General features: G+C 41.7%; 1 protein-coding gene across 1 annotated transcript in view; it reads right to left on the reverse strand.

Annotated features, from left to right (window-relative positions):
* The window catches only part of LOC137537914 (5-hydroxytryptamine receptor 3E-like), a 55,993-nt gene that overhangs the window by 16,169 nt on the left and 17,708 nt on the right, over positions 1 to 22,116 (reverse strand). Inside the window, exons 4-7 of the mRNA XM_068259844.1 lie at positions 13,757 to 13,866; positions 12,232 to 12,404; positions 6,285 to 6,421; positions 878 to 1,085 (exon numbers count right to left, since the gene is read on the reverse strand). Coding sequence (XP_068115945.1) covers positions 878 to 1,085; positions 6,285 to 6,421; positions 12,232 to 12,404; positions 13,757 to 13,866 — 628 coding nt within the window. The remainder of the gene's footprint in view (positions 1 to 877; positions 1,086 to 6,284; positions 6,422 to 12,231; positions 12,405 to 13,756; positions 13,867 to 22,116) is intronic.

Raw genomic sequence — 22,116 nt, forward strand, 5'->3', positions numbered from 1 at the left:
AAGTCTGACAGAGGAAAGATACATTGATTTATTACAGAGACAGTGATAGTATAAAGTGCTGCAGTAAGCCAGAACACATTAGAATAGCTTTTGCAACTTGTAGGATGATAAAAAACAGGATGCAATTTTTGTTACGGAGTCTCTTTAAGAGTATTTGAGCAGCCACCTTAGAGACGCCCACGCTCCACACAATCACTGAAAAAAGATAAGACCATTGGCCTTTATCATTACCCGAACTGGCAATATTAATTTTGTTTATGATCTAACAAGGTTTAGCACAACAATATTTCAATAGCACACAAGGCACTTACATCCTTTTTTGACACTGACCGAGGGCATGTGTCTTTTAGAGTTGGCATAAATAACAAAATATGTGCATAAATAGGAATCTTATTGTATTTACATTAAAATTTACAAATGGAATGATTTTTATTGGAATTTGACTGTAAATGCAATTTTGATTATATATCTGCTATATTATTGTGGATGCCAGCTGAGCAAATGTTAATTTGTTTTTAGGTACATTGCCTGTGTTATTAACCTGATGAAACGGGCAGAGACTCGTGAAACGTGTTGTCATCTGTACAATCATACTTGGATAAAAAATACTAGTGTTTTACATCCTAAAAAGTATAGGCATTATATCCAGGGCAAAGAGGGAGGAGGAAGGTGGAGTCAGGTGATAGCACTGTACATTGGGAGAAAACCCCATTCTGCTGGAAGCTCTGGGTCAGCACACATCTTTGGGGCACATCACTAATTTTTACGAAGGTAATTCCTTTCACCTAAATAAAAAATCTGTGACAGTGAATTAGGGCTTCATTGCATTATTCTATATATAGAGTATTATGCAAAAACATTTGTGAATAAATCTTACTTAATAATGGAGGACAGTCAGATGTGGGCAAAATTGTATTTAAGACAACAAGCAACAGTGAAAATCCCAGTATGATGGTGATTTTGAACATAATCCGATCATCTTTTTCAAAATGTATGAACATGCCAACAACATCCAGAATAATCAGCAAACAAGTTGGGACGATAAATGCCATGACCTGAATGGACGGATTTCTTTTTAAAATAATCTAAAAAAAAATAAAAAAAATGTTACAGTATAATGCACACATACACTCACCAGCCAAAACATGAAAACTACTGTTAGGGGACATGATTTGTAAAATAGGCCACTGCAGCTTTAAGGCCTCGCTGCAGGGCCGCACAACACAGCACACAAATGATCTCCCCCCCCCCCTTTCTCCCCACCAACAGAGAGCTCTGGAAATCTTTTTGTAGGTTAAACCTGCTTTACATTTCTCAATAACTTTATCCCTGACCTGTCTGGTGTGTTCTTTGTACTTCATGGTGTTGTTACTCCCAATATTCTCTTAGACAACCTCTGAGGCCCTCACAGAGCAGCTGTATTTGTACTGACATTTGACTACACACACGTGCACTCTATTTAGACATTAGCACTCATCAGGCAATGTCTATGGGCAACTGACTGCACTCAGACCAAAGGGGGCTGAATAATTACGCACACTACACTTTGCAGTTATTGATTTGTAAAAAATGTTTGGAATCATGTATGATTTTCATTCCACTTCTCACGTTTACAGCACTTTGTATTGGTCTTTCACGTGGAATTCCAATAAAATTGATTCATGTTTGTGGCAGTAATGTGACAAAATGGAAAACTTCAAGGGGGCCGAATACTTTTGCAAGCCACTGTATATTAGACCGCGGTTTCACTGTCTAACAGTCTACGAGCTGCGATCGCCACTGGGAGGCTGAAGGCGGAGACCAAAGGACTATACACCGGCGTTAGGCGGTGCTGCCGTTGTGGCCACGCCCATCAGCGTGACGAGGTCGGCAAGCAGTTAAAGAGGAATTGTAGTCAAAATAACAATGATTTTTTTTTAGATTTTTTACAATATTCCCTGTTTGAACACTATAAAAACTTTCCCCACCCTAATTTACTTTCTGAAATGTATTAAAGTATGTAATGTATAAAAATGTTACTGTATTCTATATGTCGATACAGTTGTTCTTCAGAATGGTATGCTGGAAGCAGAACAAATGGGTAGGTCTAAATATCACTGTGACCTTGACAACTGCCAAACTGTAGTGGTTAGAAGACTGGGTCTGGGAAGGCTTAATCTGGCAGATAGAGAATTCGTTACTAGTCTAATTTTAGATTCCTTCCCTAATTTGTACAAAATCAAGAACCCCTAGCTACACTCCACATTTGGCTCCACTTTTCCAGTCAATTACCTACAGGCTAGACATTGGGTTGCGGGCAAAAATTTGCTAGTTAATCAATAAAAAGCAACAATAAGTGTTATAGCACTGTGAGCAGAGTCTAAAGGTGTTCCTTAGGTTGCACATGCTTCCTAATGGGAACCCGAATGTGAGAGGGATATGAAGGCTGCCATATTTATTTCCTGTTAAAGAGGAGCTGTCAGCCATACTATCGTAGAAAAAAACACATATATATGTAGATAAGTACTTGCTCTATTTACATAACATTTGATTTTAGTGATTTTTCTACTGTAAAAAAAAAAAATCCTTCTTAGCATTTTCCATTTTAAGCGAGGCTATTTTGAAGCTTACTCTCCTCTGCCTGATTGTGTAGGCACTGCCCACCCTTCACTATAGAAAGTGCATTGACTTAGCATGAGAAATATTGCTGAGAGGAACAGAGGTGTAGGAGGGGAAAACTAGAGGGAAAGAGCCTTCAACCAATCAGGCTGCATTAGTTAAGTCTGAGGGGAAGTGGAGAAGCAAAAAAAGGACAACCCAGCATGCCTTGCAACTTCCTTTTTGTGTACCACATTTTTTGTGTACCAAATAAGAGTCAGGTAAATGATCATTTATCAACAAGAAAAGTAACAGTGATTTTAACTTTTGGATTGCCTTGTTAGCGCCCTTATTACCTGTTTACTAGATAAGAATAAAGAATTGATTTTTCATTTTATGCCCGACAGTTACACTTTGAATAATACTAGTTGCCTGGCAGTCCACCTGATCACGTGTCTCTAATACTTTTAGCCATAGACCCTGAACAAGCTTGCAGCAGATCAGGTTCTCTGACTCAGCTGACTCTTTGGCTGACTGTTTAGTGAACTAGCCATATGCTTGTTCCAGGAACAGGGTTGCCAGGCAACTGGCATTGTTTACAAGGTAATAAATATGACTGCCGCTGTATTCCCCTTATCTTGGGTTCCCTTTAAGATCTCATGTCTTTGTAGTCCTTTACACAGTCAGTTGTCTTAAAGGACTTACGAGCTGAAGCAACAAAAAAAAGTTAATTACCTTAGCTGAATGTCAGACCTCAGGGCAGACGGATCGTGCCTCCCTTGCTATTTTTAGACCCTCTGTTATGTTAATCCAGCTATCATTAGTGGCCCATAGCTCAGTAGCTCATGACGATTAGCTCATTAGCTCATGACGATTAGAATTGCCGCTTTAAAACTCCTCTGCCTACAGCCCTGGGAGCGCACATCGTCGCTCGGTATACTGTAATACGTCATGTGGGCGTCACCACATGACAGCCCACATGACTGACTGCACTTCGAGCCGGCCGCGCCCCCTCAGCACAGAATACCAGCGCTGAGCGAGGGAGGACTTACCTAGCTACAGGATTTGTTTACTGCAGATTTAAATAATGATGTGCGCTCCCAGGGCTGTAGGCAGAGGAGTTTTATAGCGGCGATTCTAATCGTCATGAGCTAAGGCGACTCTGGCCAGGGTCGGGGCCACTAATGATAGCTGGATTAACATAACAGAGGGTCTAAAAATAGCAAGGGAGGCACGATCCGTCTGCCCTGAGGTCTGACATTCACTTCAGCTCGTAAGTCCTTTAAAGCTGGATAATCAGCTATAACATCAAATTCCATTTACCCACTGATCTGTGTTTATTATGCAGTCTACAACCTGACCCTGCAGTGCAACCATTCCAATATAATCATAAATGTTTCTGCTGTAATAAATCTTATCTCAGTCAGCCTGGCTCTATTTGGTACATTGCCAAGGAGAGGGAAGCTTGTTATCTCCCCTCCCACATTCCTGCTCCTCACTGTTTGGCTGGGTGCAATTAAGTGTGACATACTTGGACTTTGCAAAGGCCTTCGACACTGTTCCCCACAAAAGTCTGGTGCAAAATTCAGGATGCAATGACTGGGGAAGAGTCTGTGTGCATGGATAGGGAACTGGCTAATGGACAGAAAACAAAGAGTTGTGGTCAATGGATCATACTCAAAATGGGAGACTGTTAACAGTGGGGTCTTTACTGGGTCCAGTGCTCTTCAATTTATTTATTAATGACCTAGTAGATGCAGTAGTGAGCAATGTTGCTATTTTTGCAGATGATACAAAATTGTGCAGAATCATCAACTCTCAGGAAGATAGTGTCATATTGCAACAGGATCTGGATAGGATGGCTATATGGGCACATACATGGCAGATGAAATTCAATGTTGAAAAATGTAAAGTCATGCATTTTGGACGTACTAATGGTCTAGCACCATACAAAATAAATGGGATACAGTTGGGGACATCAAACTTGGAGAAGGACTTAGGAGTACTCATTGACAACAAGTTAAATAATCATACTCAATGCCAAGCAGCTGCAGCTAACGCTAAGAAAATTTTGGGATGCATTAAAAGGGAAATAAAAACTCGAGATGCTAGCATAATATTGCCCCTGTTTAACTCTCTAGTAAGGCCACATCTGGAATATGGAATTCAGTTCTGGGCACCACATTACAAAAAAGATATTGCAGTTTTAGAGCAGGTGCAGAGACGAGCAACAAAATTGATACGTGGGATGGAAGGTCTCACTTACCAAGAAAGGTTAGATAAACTGGGTTTATTTAGTCTAGAGAAAAGACGCCTTAGAGGGGATCTAATTAACATGTATAAATATATCAGAGGGCAATATAAAAGCTTGGCGGATGAGCTTTTTGTCCCTAGGACTTCTCAAAAGACTAGAGGACATGGTCAGCGCATGGAAGAAAAACGGTTTAGCCAGTTAGGAAAGGGTTCTTTACAGTAAAAGTGATTAAGATGTGGAATGCATTGCCACAGAAAGTAGCTATGGCAAATTCTATACCTGATTTTAAAAGGGGCTTAGATGCTTTCCTTGCGTTGAAAGACATCCATGGCTACAATTACTAGGTAATGCCCAGTGATGTTGATCCAGGGATTTTATCTGATTGCCATCTGGAGTCGGGAAGGATTTTTTTCGCTTTTGGGGCTAATTGGACCATGCCTTGTAAGGATTTTTCGCCTTCCTCTGGATCAACAGGGATATGTGAGGGAGCAGGCTGGTGTTGTACTTTGTTCTCTGGTTGAACTCAATGGACGTATGTCTTTTTTCAACCAAAATAAGAGGCTGAAAAGGGAAATACAGCTCACCCCTCTGCCGAAAGCACTGAAATAAAATCTATGCTGTGCTCACATGTTTACAAATCAAAATAGATATGCTAGTGCAGTTTCTAGGAGGAAAAAAAGAGAGAGTAAGGCCTGGTGCACACCAAAACCCGCTAGCAGATCCGCAAAATGCTAGCAGATTTTGAAACACTTTTTGTTATTTTTCTGTAGCGTTTCAGCTAGCATTTTGCGGTTTTGTGAAGCGTTTTTGGTGTAGTAGATTTCTGATATTGTTACAGTAAAGCTGTTACTGAACAGCTACTGTAACAAAAACGCTTGCAAAACCGCTCTGAACTGCCGTTTTTCAAAGCGGTTTGCGTTTTTCCTATACTTAACATTGAGGCAGAAACGGATCCACAATCCAAAAAATTCCTCACCCCGGGAGTATGCGTTTCAGCAAAACGCCTCCCGCTCTGGTGTGAACACCCCCATAGAGATACATTGACCAAGCGTATCCGCAGCCGCAAGCGGCTGCAGAAACGCTGAAAGAGCCGCTCGGTGTGCACCAGCCCTAAGAGAGGAAATGACATGTGGATTGGCTTCAGTCAGAGGCAGTAAAAATGGAAAATGCCTGAAACAGTTTTCTCTTTATTTACTAAATAATATTTACTGAAATCAAGTCATGGACAGTAAAACCTGTTATGTAAGTAGAACGAGTATGTATGCACTTATATGTTTAGGTTATGTTCCTGGGATAGTATGGCTGTTCTTGCTGCTTTAGGAAATTTGTATACAGCACCTACATTTTTTTTCATTATTTTCACCTATTAGACTCTGTAAAGGCATCCTAAATTTCTATTTTATTGTTAGATGCTGGGCAATGATGCCTAAAAGAACAGAAAAAAAATTCTTACTGTGTAAATTACTTTATCATCTTCCTTTACCACCATCATGTTTAACAGGTTCCATTCTCCTCTTTTGGAGGAAATATTGTTTGACGCATCGAGCACATGTTTGGAATCATATCTTGGTGAGAGATCAACTGTGTTACCTGCAAAATAATTAGATTCCCTTAGTAAACATTCTTCTGATGTTCCGTTTTATTAATTCAGTTCAGAGGATACAGTAACAGCTTCCGGGACAGCTGCAGGAACATCACCCTTTACACATGCTGTTTTTGTAATCACCTACATTTCTGGCAAAATGGGAGATTGGGTCTAACGCTGTACTTTTCATTAGTACACTGTACATCCTTGTTGGCAAGGCTTTCCACTGTCCACCTCCAAGTCTCCCCTATAAAAATCCAGCAAACAAATGTGACCTACAATTTTCTTTCCCTTGTGCTTGGTTTCCTTCTTAACCTCCTGAGCGGTCTGGACGAGCTCAGCTCGTCCATCACCGCCGGAGGCTGCCGCTCAGGCCCTGCTGGGCCGATTTTTATCAAATAAAGTGCAGCACACGCAGCCGGCACTTTGCCAGCCGCGTGTGCTGCCTGATCGCCGCCGCTCTGCGGCGATTCGCCGCGAGCAGCGGCGAAAGAGGGCCCCCCTAGCCGCCTGAGCCCTGCGCAGCCGGAACAAAAAGTTCCGGCCAGCGCTAAGGGCTGGATCAGAGGCGGCTGACGTCAGGACGTCGGCTGACGTCGATGACGTCACTCCGCTCGTCCCTATGGCGACGATATAAGCAAAACAAGGAAGGCCGCTCATTGCGGCCTTCCTTGTTTATTCTGGGCGCCGGAGGCGATCGGAAGATCGCCTCCGGAGCGCCCTCTAGTGGGCTTTCATGCAGCCAACTTTCAGTTGGCTGCATGAAATAGTTTTTTTTTTATTTAAAAAAAACCCTCCCGCAGCCACCCTGGCGATTTAATCAGAACGCCAGGGTGGTTAATCCCTTATTCAGAACATGCAATAGAAACAAGTAGGGGTGCAAAATGCATGTTGGATGGTGTGCCGTAGGGGGGAAGGGGAACTCAAGTACATGTGGGGAACCTGAGCACACATGGGTTAAAGTGCACATGGATTTAGCTAGTGGATAAGCTGACCCTCATTTTAAAGCTCAATTTTCAGACTTAAGTTAGAGGGACTGCCACTGTTATTTCCTTTTAAACAATACCAGTTGCCTTTCCTCTTGTTGATCACCTTGGCTGCAGTAATATCTGAATCACACACCTGAAACAAGCATGTGGCTAATCCAGCCACCTGATTTAGATGCTTGTTTAGTGTCTATGGCTTAAAGTACAAGAGGGAGGAGGACTGCCAGGCAATGTGCATTGTTTTAAAGGAAATAAACATGGCAGCTTCCATATACTTCTCACTTTGGGTGTCCTTTAACCACTTCGCAACCAGACCTTGTTTCCCACTTATGGACCAGAGCAGTTTTGACAGTTTAGATATGTCCTTATTTAATCAGCAATAACTTTATCCCTACTTATGATACAGAAATGAAATATATATTTATTTATTTTTCAAGACAAATCAGGCTTTCCTTGTATGCCATTTTTTTCCCTCTAACATTTTTGTTTTCTATGAATTTTAATGGGAAAACAAGGAAAAAAATAGAAAAAAACACCTCTCTCAGTTTTACCAATTGCAATTTAAAAATAAAAAGTGCTACTGTACATAAAAAGCTATTCTTACCATTTATCACAAAACTTAGATTATGTTCCTGTCACAATTTATGGTGAAGATATTTGATTCTGAAATAATGCTACAGTGTATTTTTCACTATGAACTGAGAAAATAAAAGTATTTTTAATGGTAAAAATCAATCTCATTAGCTAAAGGAACATATATTCCCATTCACCAATTATTGCTGCATCAGATAGAGCCAGAAATGTGCACAGGAGCAAGCCCAATCCTGCACAGCACTGCTTCTGCTACAAGACGTATATCTAAGTCCTCGTGGCTTAAATGAAGTCCCGGTAGATATACTGTACTGGTGGATAAAGTGGTTAAGGGGGAACTTAAGTGAATATAACAAAGAATAAAATTGGTTATTTCAATATTACTTTATGAATGAACTACTTAGTGTTTGCACATTGTAAAACCGTTCACTATGATTTACATTCAGAAATTTATCATAAATTGCAACTGCTTTACTGCTGGCAAGCTGCATCATTGTGGGATTGTTATCATATGAGCACACACAACTCCCAGAGTCCTTTGGGTTATGACATCTTAGCCAAAAATTATCACGGGGGGGGGGGGGGGGTGAGGTTGCATACTACTATACAGCATTATATACATATACAGGATCTTCTCAAAAAATTAGCATATTGTGATAAAGTTCATTATTTTCTGTAATGTACTGATAAACATTAGACTTTCATATATTTTAGATTCAAATACACACAAATGAAGTATTTCAAGCCTTTTATTGTTTTAATATTGATGATTTTGGCATACAGCTCATGAAAACCCAAATTTCCTATCTCAAAAAATTAGCATATTTCATCCGACCAATAAAAAAAGCATTTTTAAAACAAAAAAAGTCAACCTTCAAATAATTATGTTCAGTTATGCACTCAATACTTGGCCGGGAATCCTTTTGCAGAAATGACTGCTTCAATGCGGCGTGGCATGGAGGCAATTAGCCTGTGGCACTGCTCAGGTATTATGGAGGCCCAGGATGCTTCGATAGCGGCCTTAAGCTCATCCAGAGTGTTGGGACTTGCGTCTCTCAACTTTCTCTTCACAATATCCCACAGATTCTCTATGGGGTTCAGGTCAGGAGAGTTGGCAGGCCAATTGAGCACAGTAATACTATGGTCAGTAAACCATTTACCAGTGGTTTTGGCACTGTGAGCAGGTGCCAGGTCGTGCTGAAAAATGAAATCTTCATCTCCATAAAGCTTTTCAGCAGATGGATGCATGAACCCACTTTTGAACCAGAATCAGCGGCAGAAGCGCCTGACCTGGGCTACAGAGAAGCAGCAATGGACTGTTGCTCAGTGGTCCAAAGTACTTTTTTCGGATGAAAGCAGCTTTTATATGTCATTCGGAAATCAAGGTGCCAGAGTCTGGAGGAAGACTGGGGAGAGGGAAATTTCAAAATGCCTGAAGTCCAGTGTCAAGTACCCACAGTCAGTGATGGTCTGGGGTGCCATGTCAGCTGCTGGTTTTGGTCCACTGTGTTTTATCAAGGGCAGAGTCAATGCAGCTAGCTATCAGGATATTTTGGAGCACTTCAAGCTTTCATCTGCTGAAAAGCTTTATGGAGATGAAGATTTCAGTTTTCAGCATGACATCGCACCTGCTCACAGTGCCAAAACCACTGGTAAATGGTTTACTGACCATGGTATTACTGTGCTCAATTGGCCTGCCCACTCTCCTGACCTGGACCCCATAGAGAATCTGTGGGATACTGTGAAGAGAAAGTTGAGAGACGCAAGACCCAACACTCTGGATTAGCTTAAGGCCGCTATTGAAGCATCCTGGGCCTCCATAACACCTGAGCAGTGCCACAGGCTGATTGCCTCCATGCCACGCCGCATTGAAGCAGTCATTTCTGAAAAAGGATTCCCGACCAAGTATTGAGTGCATAACTGAACATAATTACTTGAAGGTTTACTTTTTTTGTTTTAAAAACACTTTTCTTTTATTGGTCGGATGAAATATGCTAATTTTTTGAGATAGGAAATTTGGGTTTTCATGAGCTGTATGCCAAAATCATCAATATTAAAACAATAAAAAGCTTGAACTACTTCAGTTGTGTCTATTTGAATCTAAAATATATGAAAGTCTAATGTTTATCAGTACATTACAGAAAATAATGAACTTTATCACAATATGCTAATTTTTTGAGAAGATCCTGTACATATAGAAATGTTTCAAATGCTGAAACTAGGATAATATAACACAAACTTTTACATCATGACTAATATATAACATTTTAGTATATATTTTTGTGGTGCATCTTTAAAAAATGTTTTTATCCAGTTGTATATACAGTTACTACAAGTAAATCCTTCACATACCTTATGCCTTGATTTTGAACATTCATGCACTGGTATCCATTTTTCACTGGCTATCATTGCACATTAAACTATAGGGTTAGTATGCAATATGATGTACCAGTTAAAGGGACCCCGAGCAAAGACAGGCATAAAAAGCAAATCTGAACTTACCTGGGGCTTTCTCCAGCCCCCTGTAGACTGCAAGGTTCCTTGGCAACCTCTGGGTTCCCTCTGTGGTCTGACTGGTGGCTATGTTAGGGGCTTGACTTTGGCCTAAGGCATGAGCAACTGCACGTGCGTGGCCCATCTACGCACCCTGCTTGATCATGTGACTGTTCCTGCAAGTGTCCTGCACATGCACGGTTCTCAAACCAATGAACTGCGCATGCGCAGGACGCTTATAGCATCAGGCACGTGATCAAGCCAGGTGTGCAGACAGGCAACGCATACACAAGTGCGTATGACTTTGGCCAAAATCGCACACCTAGTGGGAGCCACCGGAGGCACCATGGAGGGGACCCAGAGGAGGCCGAGGGACTTCTCGGGCTATGGGAGGCTGCAGGAAGCCCCAGGTAAGTTCAGATTTGCTTTTTATGTCTCTGATCGTGGGCCTTTTAACTGTCTGCCGTGGTTAATGCTCTGTGTTGTCAAAGGTAATGGTTGTGAGCTCCAGCTCTAAACTGAAAAGAATTTAGGATTCTTGGCTGCATGGAGCAGTGCAACAAAATTTGGGTGTTTTAAAATGTGTGGTTGTCCTAGTGTTACTTATGGGCTACAGGGCTTATAGAGAAGAATCCGTTTGATAAGGTGGTAGATTTGTAAGGTTTGCAAAAGCAAAGTTAGAGACATACAAATCTATGAAATAAACTTATTACATAATACTCCATGAGTTCTGGACCACCACAAGCAACACAGTTCATTTTATTTCAGTTCCTCTAAATATTAGCTTTCTTTTCCACGCAGGACCCTAACCTACCAAGGGCCATTATGCTGTTTAGTTATAAGTACCTTATTGTCAGTCTCCCTCCATCTTCCCTACAGTCATCCCTCAATTTTTAAGAGGTAATATCCTCCCACACTCCCCCAAAGTCTAACTATTGTTGCACCAGCAGAAAATCCTGAGCTTCTATGTCAAGATGTTGCTTGCAGTCCCTCCCACCATGAGGCCTGGTTCCCATTGGCATAAAAAAAGGTTCATATAGCAAACAGTAACAGAACTGATCCTAACTGATGTGAACCAATCCTATGTTAATCAATAGGATCCGTATGCCTTGTTCCGTTGGAACGGACCCGAAGTTTGGGGAGGCAGTGCTTTTTCCTGGATCGACTGACCCATTGCATTCACAGTGGATCAAAAACTGATGCCCTACAAAAACGGTTTTGTTTTGTTTTATTCATCCAGTGTGAACTGGGCACTAGACAACAACACTGGACGGACGAATGGCAGACTGGTGCTACCTCCTCACAATGCCAGGTCCCTCCATACTTTAGCCTTGTACTGTCCATAGGGAACAAAAGAAGGGAACAACAGACACTTTATAAGAGAGAGGGGTGAAGATGGGCAATGTATGCCACACACCACGTCCAGAATGCCCCCTGCCATGCTGGGCCACTGCAAGGGAGCCGGGTTCCAGAAGATATTATGACAATAGCATAGACTGTTCACATGACATCATTGATGGAGTTTCATCAGCGACCAGGGCAGTGTTGCCTACATTACAACTGAGGCAAGTCTTGGGCCTTGCGGGCCAATTTAGCCCCCTTAGATGCAAAGTAGAAAGCAGGAGAGCATGCTGGAAAGGTAATTTATCTCCTCCCTCCTCCAAGATGCCTGCCTCTCAATGGTCACCAAAGGGAATGGGACCCAATCTCTATCCTTGTACACATGAATGAGACTTAAGTCTTACCTGATTCGGCATAAGGAGTGAAACTCAGAGTACAACTCTGGGTATCGTAAGGGTACATGAAAATGTCAACGTTGCAGGAGCTTACAGTTCGTAAAGGGAATGCAGCTGTGATAGTTCCATCTTGGGTAATATAGTAATATAGGATAACTGGATGCTTGTCATTTGTCTCTGTCCTGTTAAATAGAAAAACAATAGTTATATGTATACTGAACCTAATTATATATCTAAAACATTAATGTACTGCTCATAGACAGCAGTAGCACCTTACCCTAGATGATGCTGACAAAATGCTGACAGACTGAATTGGCAAATATTTGTCAGATTAACAAAATGTTCACTAGTGGAGGAGATTACAAAACCAAACTGCAATGTAGAGCAGTGAAATGTACTGCTAACATGCAGTAAATATCCTATTTTTCTAAGCTCCTAATTGTGTTTTTGAAGTGACATTGCATTGCATAGTACCAATAGAGAATGTTAGGCTATGTGCTCCTGATGTTTTGATAGGTTGATGGACTGTATGCTTGCATGTTGCATGATGCATGTTATAGGACTAGAGTTAGGACACATACAAATACAGGGAAGTCTCAGAGAGATGCAGGAAAAAAAACATTTAGGGCCGGTTTACACTTGCAATAAATGTACCCGTTCCGTACACTTCTTGGTGCGGACAAAAACAGAGGAACGTATCGTAATGTTAAAAATATTGTGCATCTTGTCTTGCAAATAAAAACAAATTTGTTGGATATGCTTGTGAAAACTGAGCAGCGAGTTAGATCCCCATGAGCCAATGCACTTTGCGGACTTCCTGTTAAAGGCAGGCCAAGCGGTATTTTAGCAGTACATTAATCCCTTGGATACCAGCAGTCTTACATTAACCATTTCCTTACGGCACTAGTTGAAATAGACGTCCTGTTTGTGGCCACTTATTTCTAACAGGACATAGATTTCAACATCCCCCCTGTACATTCCCGCCCATTACCTCACTCTCTCCCCGCCACAGGTCATTCACTTTTTATTAAAAAATATCAATAAGTATTTCATTTTGGTAACTATAAGACGGGGTGGAAGGGGTTACAAAATAATAACATAAAAAAAAACTAATCATTTTGTATGTAAAGTTATATTATGGTGTAATTGGATGTATTTTTACTGAAACAGTGTTCTATTAATAGAAACACGGAAACGTCTGTTTTTTTTTACTGTGAGGTTGCATCTCGTTGCAGCAAGTTCTTGGAAGTCACAGGCATGGTGATCTGGGTTGAGAACAGCTGAATCTCATACCTCGATCACAGATGGAGGGGATTGTGATGGTGAGGCGAACAGAAATGGAGCTTGGATAGCGAACGCGGAGGTAAGTAAACAGTACGCATACCTACACCCCTGATCAGCATGTGAATTATACAGGGGACTAGATATGCGTACCAAAGATCCTGCAGTGGTTAAATTAGTCGGTTTTGATCTGCTGAAAGTGTAACCCAGCCCTTATGTAGGCTTTAATATTTTATGGAGATTGTGGTCTTACATTTCTAAAATATAGATGTCCGGTTTCCAGATATTATTGGCTGCCGCAAAAAAGCCTTCAATGGCACAATGTTCTTCTGAATTCCAGGATATGAATTCATTTTTCCATTCCTACATTGTGAAAAGACAACAGGTGATGATTTTCTGTCAAAATTTAAAAAATGACCATGTTAAATTAAACTTAAACATAATTTTGGCACCCTAAAAGAAAACTTACGTTAGTTTAATCACTTCAGCCTACAGCGTCAAAAATCTTATGCATCCGAGCAATGTTCACCTCCCATTCATTCGCCAATAACTTTATCGTTACTTATCACAATTAATTGATCTATAGCTTTTTTTTTCCGCCACTAATTAGGCTTTCTTTGGGTAGTACATTTTGCTAAGAGCCACTTTACTGTAAATGCATTTTAACCTCCTTGCTCCTTGCCTAAAAAATCCGGCAAGGAGGCAGCGCCGCACTTTTTTTTTTTTTTTAAATCATGTAGCGAGCCCAGGGCTCGCTACATGATAGCCGCTAAGCGACGGCATCCCCCCACACACTCCGATCACCTTCGGCGATCAGAGTATGCAGGGAATCCCGTTGAGAACGGGATATCCTGCAGGGCTTCCCCGGTCGCCATGGCGACCGGGCGGGATGACGTCACCGACGCCATGACATCAGAGGGAACTCCGATCCGCCCCTTAGCGCTGCCTGGCACTGATTGGCCAGGCTGCGCAGGGGTCTGGGGCGGCGGGGGGGGGGCGGCTCGGCGCGGCGGGTAGCGGCAAATCGGCGGCGGGTAGCGGCGAATCGGCGGCGGGTAGCGGCGAATCGGCGGCGATCGCGACCTACACGCAGCTAGCAAAGTGCTAGCTGCGTGTAGGGAAAAAAAATTATGCAAATCGGCCCAGCGGGGCCTGAGATATCCTCCTGCGCAGGTTACCCCGAGCTGAGCTCGGGATAACCGGCAAGGAGGTTAACAGGAAGATTAAGATAGAAATGGAAAAAAATCATTATTCCTCAGTTTTTGGCCATTATAGTTTAAAATTAATACATGCTACAGTAATTAAAACCCATGCATTTTATGTGCCCATTTGTCCCGCTTATTACACCGTTTAAATTACGTCCCTATCACAATTTATGGCGCCGATATTTTATTTAGAAATAAAGGTGCATTTTTTCAATTTGCGTCCATCACTATTTATAAGCTTATAATTTTACAAAAAATTAATAAGATACTCTCTTGACATGTATATTTAAAAAGTTCAGACCCTTAGGTAACTATTTATGTAGTTTTTTTTTTTTAATTTTAATTTTTCTTATTTTTTTTTTAATACAAAAATGTATTTGGGTAATTTTAGTTTGGGAGGTAAATAGCTAATTTTAGATGTAATATAATGTATTTTTTTTATTTAATTTAGGTATGTGGGTGCAGTTTACTATTTGGCCACAAGATGGCCACATTCAAAAAATTCCTAGATGCGAACGATCTCGCATCTAGGAACTATAAGAAGAAGGTGATGTTTCCTGGGGGCAGAAATACCGCGCTCTCTGATGAGAAAGCGTCGGCATTTCTGCCGGAGACTTAGATCGGTGAATGGGAATTATATTCCCATTCACTGATCGGGGGGCAGCGGGAGCGCGCGCACACCACCGATTGCGCGCACCACACGGCTGCAGCAGCAGTGCCCATCTGGACGGATATATCCGTCCAGATAGGGCGAAGTGGTTAAGCCAACACTCTGGCCAGTGGCAAGTCATGCATGCCAAGCATGGTCTAGCTGCATTTGACGTTTTATGTAGAGAAGTAGGAGAGCAGAGGCAGAAGCCTCCACATGGCACCAAAGGATAAAAATTTCTGTGATGGGTGAACGCTTGCGCAATACTTTGGCTAAAGGTTATAGCTATGCAAACGCCACACTGACGGGTTATAAAGCTATTCTGGATCACACCAAAAAGCAAACAAGAGCAAGAAATCCCCCATATATTGTAGAATGCACACATTTGCACTTGGCTACTGCATAGTGAAAAAATGTGACACTATTATTTAGAACCTACAACATAATTAAAATCATCTAAATCAACACATGGCCCTTGTTTCCACAATTCACAATAGTGACTTCGATTATGAGGGCAAATCATTGGGTAATCAGTATATTAATTAAAATCTTCATCAGCAATCAATCATACTGCTAACCATGTGAGCCAAACTGGCATGGAAAAGTTCTGCCCTGCATCATGATTATGAACAACAAAACAGAGAATATGCAGGGATGGGACAGTTAATAGTAGCACATGGAGCAACAGTTAAAGAGGAACTCCAGTGAAAATAGTGTAATAAAAAAAGTGATTCATTTTTTCTACAATAATTATGTATAAATGATTTAGTCAGTGTTTGCGCGAACGATCGGCGAACGATCGTGTGCAAAAGTCCGCGTGATCGCGTGCAAAAGTCCACGGCACTTCACGTGCTAACTGTTTAGCGCGACCGTGCTAAACAGTTAGCACGGCTTTGTGAATCAAGGCCATAGTGAAGTGCAATGTGCATAGAGATTATCTCCCAGAACTGAATACAGAGCCAAAATCCCTCAAAAGTGAATACAGTGAATAATAGAAACACCACATGTAAATCCTTTTTCCAATGAACAAGAAAAGAACAACAAACAGTGGAGAATGAACTGAAGAAAAACCTAATGTACTGGGAAGAAAGCTGCCATAAGAGTATCAGAGATGTAAATAAAAATGCTGAGCAGTTCACGAAGGAGCTTTACCCCCAGGTAGACGGTATCGGGATAACTGTGCCTAGCCTTACTAGTTTCGCCTGGAAGCTGCATCAGGGGCTTTCAGGTGAAGTAATTCTGGCTGACATTCTGGCTATCAGAAGTTCAATGTCTCTAAGCACTTTGCCACTTATACTATTTATATTTTTGTTTCATTGCCCTAAAAACCACAGTTAGGGAACACAAATATGCAGTTCTGAACATGCAAATCCCACAACTGCATTCTACAGGATCACTGGCAGCTTTATTAATAGGTATCAGGTGTTGACAATCCTAGCATTCTTAAAATCAATGTCAATTTAAGATTAACTGGTTAACGTCCTGGGGGCAGTATGTATACCCCCTGCAGGACTTCACCTAGAGTACCAGGGGCATAGATATACATACCTTGCTGGGATCGCCCGCAATGCACGCTCTCATGCGTGCATTCTCATCGCTGCCCATTAGTACACTCATCAGTGAATGGGAACACAGTTCCCATTCACCGATCAAACGGCCTGTGATCAAATGATCACTGGCATCAATGTGACGCTGGTGGTCAATGACAAAAGTGAAAGGAAAGCCTACTTCACATATACTTCCTGTAACAAGTGTATGCAGTACACAGTACACAAAAGGAATAAAGTGGGAGTGGAGAGCTACTGGCCAAACAGTAAAATTACACCTAGATATATCCCAATAAACAAAAATACATAAAATATCCCATTAATTAACCCCTTTCCTCCCCTCCCATAGTTACCAAAATAAAACGCTTGTACAAAAAATTGACATTTAAAAAATATATATATATATATATATATACACAGGATCGTCTCAAAAAATTAGCATATTGTGATAAAGTTCATTATTTTCTGTAATGTACTGATAAACTTTAGACTTTGATATATTTTAGATTCATTACACACAACTGAAGTAGTTCAAAGCCTTTTATTGTTTTAATATTGATGATTTTGGCTTACAGCTCATGAAAACCCAAAATTCCTATCTCAAAAAATTAGCATATCACAAAAAGGTTCTCTAAGCGAGCTATTAACCTAATCATCTGAATCAACGAATTAACTCTAAACACCTGCAAAAGATTCCTGAGGCTTTTAAAACTCCCAGCCTGGTTCATTACTCAAAACCGCAATCATGGGTAAGACTGCCGACCTGACTGCTGTCCAGAAGGCCATCATTGACACCCTCAAGCAAGAGGGTAAGACACAGAAAGAAATTTCTGAACAAATAGGCTGTTCCCAGAGTGCTGTATCAAGGCACCTCAGTGGGAAGTCTGTGGGAAGGAAAAAGTGTGGCAGAAAATGCTGCACAACGAGAAGAGGTGATCGGACCCTGAGGAAGATTGTGGAAAAGGACCGATTCCAGACCTTGGGGGACCTGCGGAAGCAGTGGACTGAGTCTGGAGTAGAAATATCCTGAGCCACCGTGTACAAGCGTGTGCAGGAAATGGGCTACAGGTGCCGCATTCCCCAGGTCAAGCCACTTTTGAACGAGAAACAGCGGCAGAAGCGCCTGACCTGGGCTACAGAGAAGCAGCACTGGACTGTTGCTCAGTGGTCCAAAGTACTTTTTCGGATGAAAGCAACATTTGCACGTCATTCGGAAATCAAGGTGCCAGAGTCTGGAGGAAGACTGGGGAGAGGGAAATGCCAAAATGTCTGAAGTCCAGTGTCAAGTACAGGTCAGGCGCTTCTGCCGCTGTTTCTCGTTCAAAAGTGGCTTTATCTGGGGAATACGGCACCTGTAGCCCATTTCCTGTACATGCCTGTACACGGTGGCTCGGGATGTTTCTACTCCAGACTCAGTCCACTGCTTCCACAGGTCCCCCAAGGTCTGGAATCGGTCTATCTCTGCAATCTTCCTCAGAGTCCGGTCACCACTTTTTGTTGTGCAGCGTTTTCTGCCACATTTTTTCCTTCCTACAGACTTCTCACTGAGGTGCCTTGATGCAGCACTCTGGGAACAGCCTATTCATTCAGAAATTTCTTTCTGTGTCTTACCCTCTTGCTTGAGGGTGTCAATGATGGCCTTCTGGACAGCAGTCAGGTCGGCAGTCTTACCCATGATTGCGGTTTTGAGTAATGAACCAGGCTGGGAGTTTTAAAAGCCTCAGGAATCTTTTGCAGGTGTTTAGAGTTAATTAGTTGATTCAGATGATTAGGTTAATAGCTCGTTTAGAGAACCTTTTCGTGATATGCTAATTTTTTGAGATAGGAATTTTGGGTTTTTATGAGCTGTATGCCAAAATCATCAATATTAAAACAATAAAAGGCTTTGAACTACTTCAGTTGTGTGTAATGAATCTAAAATATATCAAAGTCTAAAGTTTATCAGTACATTACAGAAAATAATGAACTTTATCACAATATGCTAATTTTTTGAGAAGATCCTGTATATATATATATATATATATATATATATATATATATATATATATATATATATATATATATAGTTACCATAGGGACTTCTTAATATGCATATTATGAGGGTATATTCCTGTTATTTGTGCAAATAAGGGCTTAAGGCTCATACACACATCAGACTATAGTCTTTGCAAAATGAAAGGTCACAGACCAATCTTACCACCCTTCATGTAGTATGAGAGCCACACCTTCACAGTCTTTTCTATGGAGCTGAACTCCCCATCAGAAAAAAATCTTTGCAAGATGCTGCACACACAGATGCTGTACAGACACAAAAGATCAGTATCTGCAAAAGATCTGTTCCTGCCAAAGATCCGTTCCTGCAAATTGCATTCATAGTCTATGAGATCTGCAGATCATCATGCACACCTTGTTTAACTGACATTCATCTGCAGATCAGACAATCATCTGAAGATCTGAAAATCCATCCTGGTGGATCTGATCTGCAGATGAATGTCTGTTAACCTCCTTAGCGGTAACCCAGTGCTGGACACGGGGTAAGCCGCCGGAAGGTGCCGCTCAGGCCCTGCTGGGCTGATTTGCATAATTTTTTTTCAAACACGCAGCTAGCACTTTGCTAGCTGCGTGTTTGGTCCGATCGCCGCCGCCCGCCGCAGATGCGCCGCTACCCACCGCTAAACAGGCCCCCCCCCCCCCCCGCATACCTCTTGCGCAGCCTGGCCAATCGCCGCCAGGCTGCACTATGGGGTGGATCGGGACTCCGTGTGACGTCACGACGTCACTCCGGTCGTCGCCATGGCGACGGGGGAAGCCCTCAAGGGACTCCCGTTCAGAACGGGATTACCTTATGGGCAAGCGGCGCCGGCGGCGATCGGAGGTGACGGGGGGACGCCGCAGGGAGGGGGGAAGCATGTAGCTAGCGCTAGGCTAGCTACATGCAAAAAAAAAAAAAAAAAAAACCCTGGCGGCCGCGCAGCCGCAGCAATCATACCGCCAGGGGGGTTAAACAAGGTGTCTATGATGATCTGCAGATATCATAGACTATGAATGCATTTTGCAGGAATGGATCTTTTGCAGGAACAGATCTTTTGCAGATACTGATCTTTTGAATGTCTACAGCATCTGTGTGTGCAGCATCTTGCAAAGATTTCTGTCTGAAGGGGAGTTCAGCTCCATAGAATAGACTGTGAAGGTATTGCTCTCATACTACATGGAAGGGGGTAAAATTGGTCAGTGATCTTTCATTTTCCAAAGACTATGGTCTGATGTGTGTATGTGGCCTTAGAATTAGCGACAGACGCAAAATTAAAAAAATACACAATTATTTCAAAATAAAATCTTGTTGCCCTTCTTTTGTGATAAGGACATAATTTAAATGGTGTAATAACCGCAACAAATGGGTAATTGAAATGTGGGTTTTAATTACAATAGCATCTATTATTGTAAAACTATAAATGCTGAAACTGAGAAATAATGTTTTTCCACTTTCTTTCTTATAATTACAGTTACAATGTATTTAAAATAATATAATTCTTGGCGAAATGTACCCAAAGAAAGCCTGATTGGTGGCGAAAAAAACAAGACATAAATCATTTCTGTGTGATAAGTAGTGATAAAGTTATTGGCAAATGAAAGGGAGGCACGCTAAAATGTGAAAATTGCTCTGGTCCATAAGGGGAAAAACCCCTTAGTGATGAACTAGTTAAAGTACATCTGAAGTGAGAGGGATATGGAGGCTGACATATTTATTTCCCTTTAAACAATGCAGATTGCCTGGCTGTCCTGCTGATTCTCTGTTTCTAATACTCTTAGCCATAGACCCTGAACAAACATGCAGATCACATGTTTCACTGGGTTCGCTGCATGCATGTTTCAGGTGTGTGATTCAGACACTACTGCAGCTAGAGATCAGCAGGTCTGCCAGGCAACTGGTATTGTTTAAAAGATAATAAATATGGCAGCCTTCATATCCCTGTCACTTCAGGTGTACTTTCAGGATTTTCAGTCTCCTGTCGGCAAATCAGTTAATTTGGATGCTAATAGCGCCTGATCATTTTGGGCATCGCCATAGGCTGCAGTGGAAAGCTATGGCACCGCTGCAAAGGTAATTTGGGTGAGTTCAGCTATAGAAACTTCACTTCCAGAATTATCTGTGGTAGCTGTGTTTTATTGCAATGTAATGTGTAGTATAGAGTAAGGCCACTATGTAAGCAAAGGAAGTGTGCTGAAGTAGTCACTCGGCTCAGGCTTCCCACACCTGGGCCCATATGCAATTCACTTTTTCACCTGAGTTTTCACCTAGGAGATAATTTTTCACCTTCTATTTAAAATAACTTTCCAGCACTTTTCAATTAAAAAAGTACCGAAATGTAAATGAAAAAGTGATAAAACTATTTTGAGTATTTTCTTGCTTTCTGGTGGCTTAAAAAAGCATTTTATCGACAAATTTAAAAATATCACCTTGGAGATAACTCAGGTGAAAATGTGAATTGCATATGGGCCCTGGTCTGCTCCGTGGGTCGCTAATCCACAGAATTGTATCCAATAAAGAATGAAGGATTTTTGCAGTTTCCCCTTTCTTCATTCTCTATACGGCTACTATGTAGCCTCAAGTCAAATGCTGACATGTCAAAAGGGAGTAAAAAACAGAAATGTTTTCAAAAGATAGTAGCAAAACTAATAAGGTACAAATCAACTTTGTCACACAAATATAACACATTTATTTGATATCAGTACCTTAGAGATACTAAGTGCAATTCCATGCATTACATACAGATATAGGCCTCAATTCACTAAGCTTATCTCCTGTCTTTAATAACGTTACTATAGTTATCACTATGGTGACGAGGCATGTGGTATCCAAGAAACATTTTACCTCAGGCAAACCTTAAAAAGAACCCGAGGTGGGTTTGAAGAATATTATCTGCATACAGAGGCTGGATCTGCCTATACAGCCCAGCCTCTGTTGCTATCCCAAACCCCCCTAAGGTCCCCCTGCACTCTGCAATCCCTCATAAATCACAGCCACGCTGCTGACAAACAGCTTGTCAGAGCTGGCTGTGTTTATCTCTATAGTGTCAGTCTGCTGCTCTCCCCGCCTCCTGCAGAACTTCAGTCCCCGCCTGCATCCCTTCCCTCCCTGCTGATTGGAGGGAAGGGATGGGGGCAGGGACCGGAGCTATGCAGGAGGCGGGAGAGCAGCTGAGACTGACAC

This window comes from Hyperolius riggenbachi, chromosome 11 (assembly GCF_040937935.1).
Source record: "Hyperolius riggenbachi isolate aHypRig1 chromosome 11, aHypRig1.pri, whole genome shotgun sequence".
NCBI classification, from domain to species: domain Eukaryota; kingdom Metazoa; phylum Chordata; class Amphibia; order Anura; family Hyperoliidae; genus Hyperolius; species Hyperolius riggenbachi.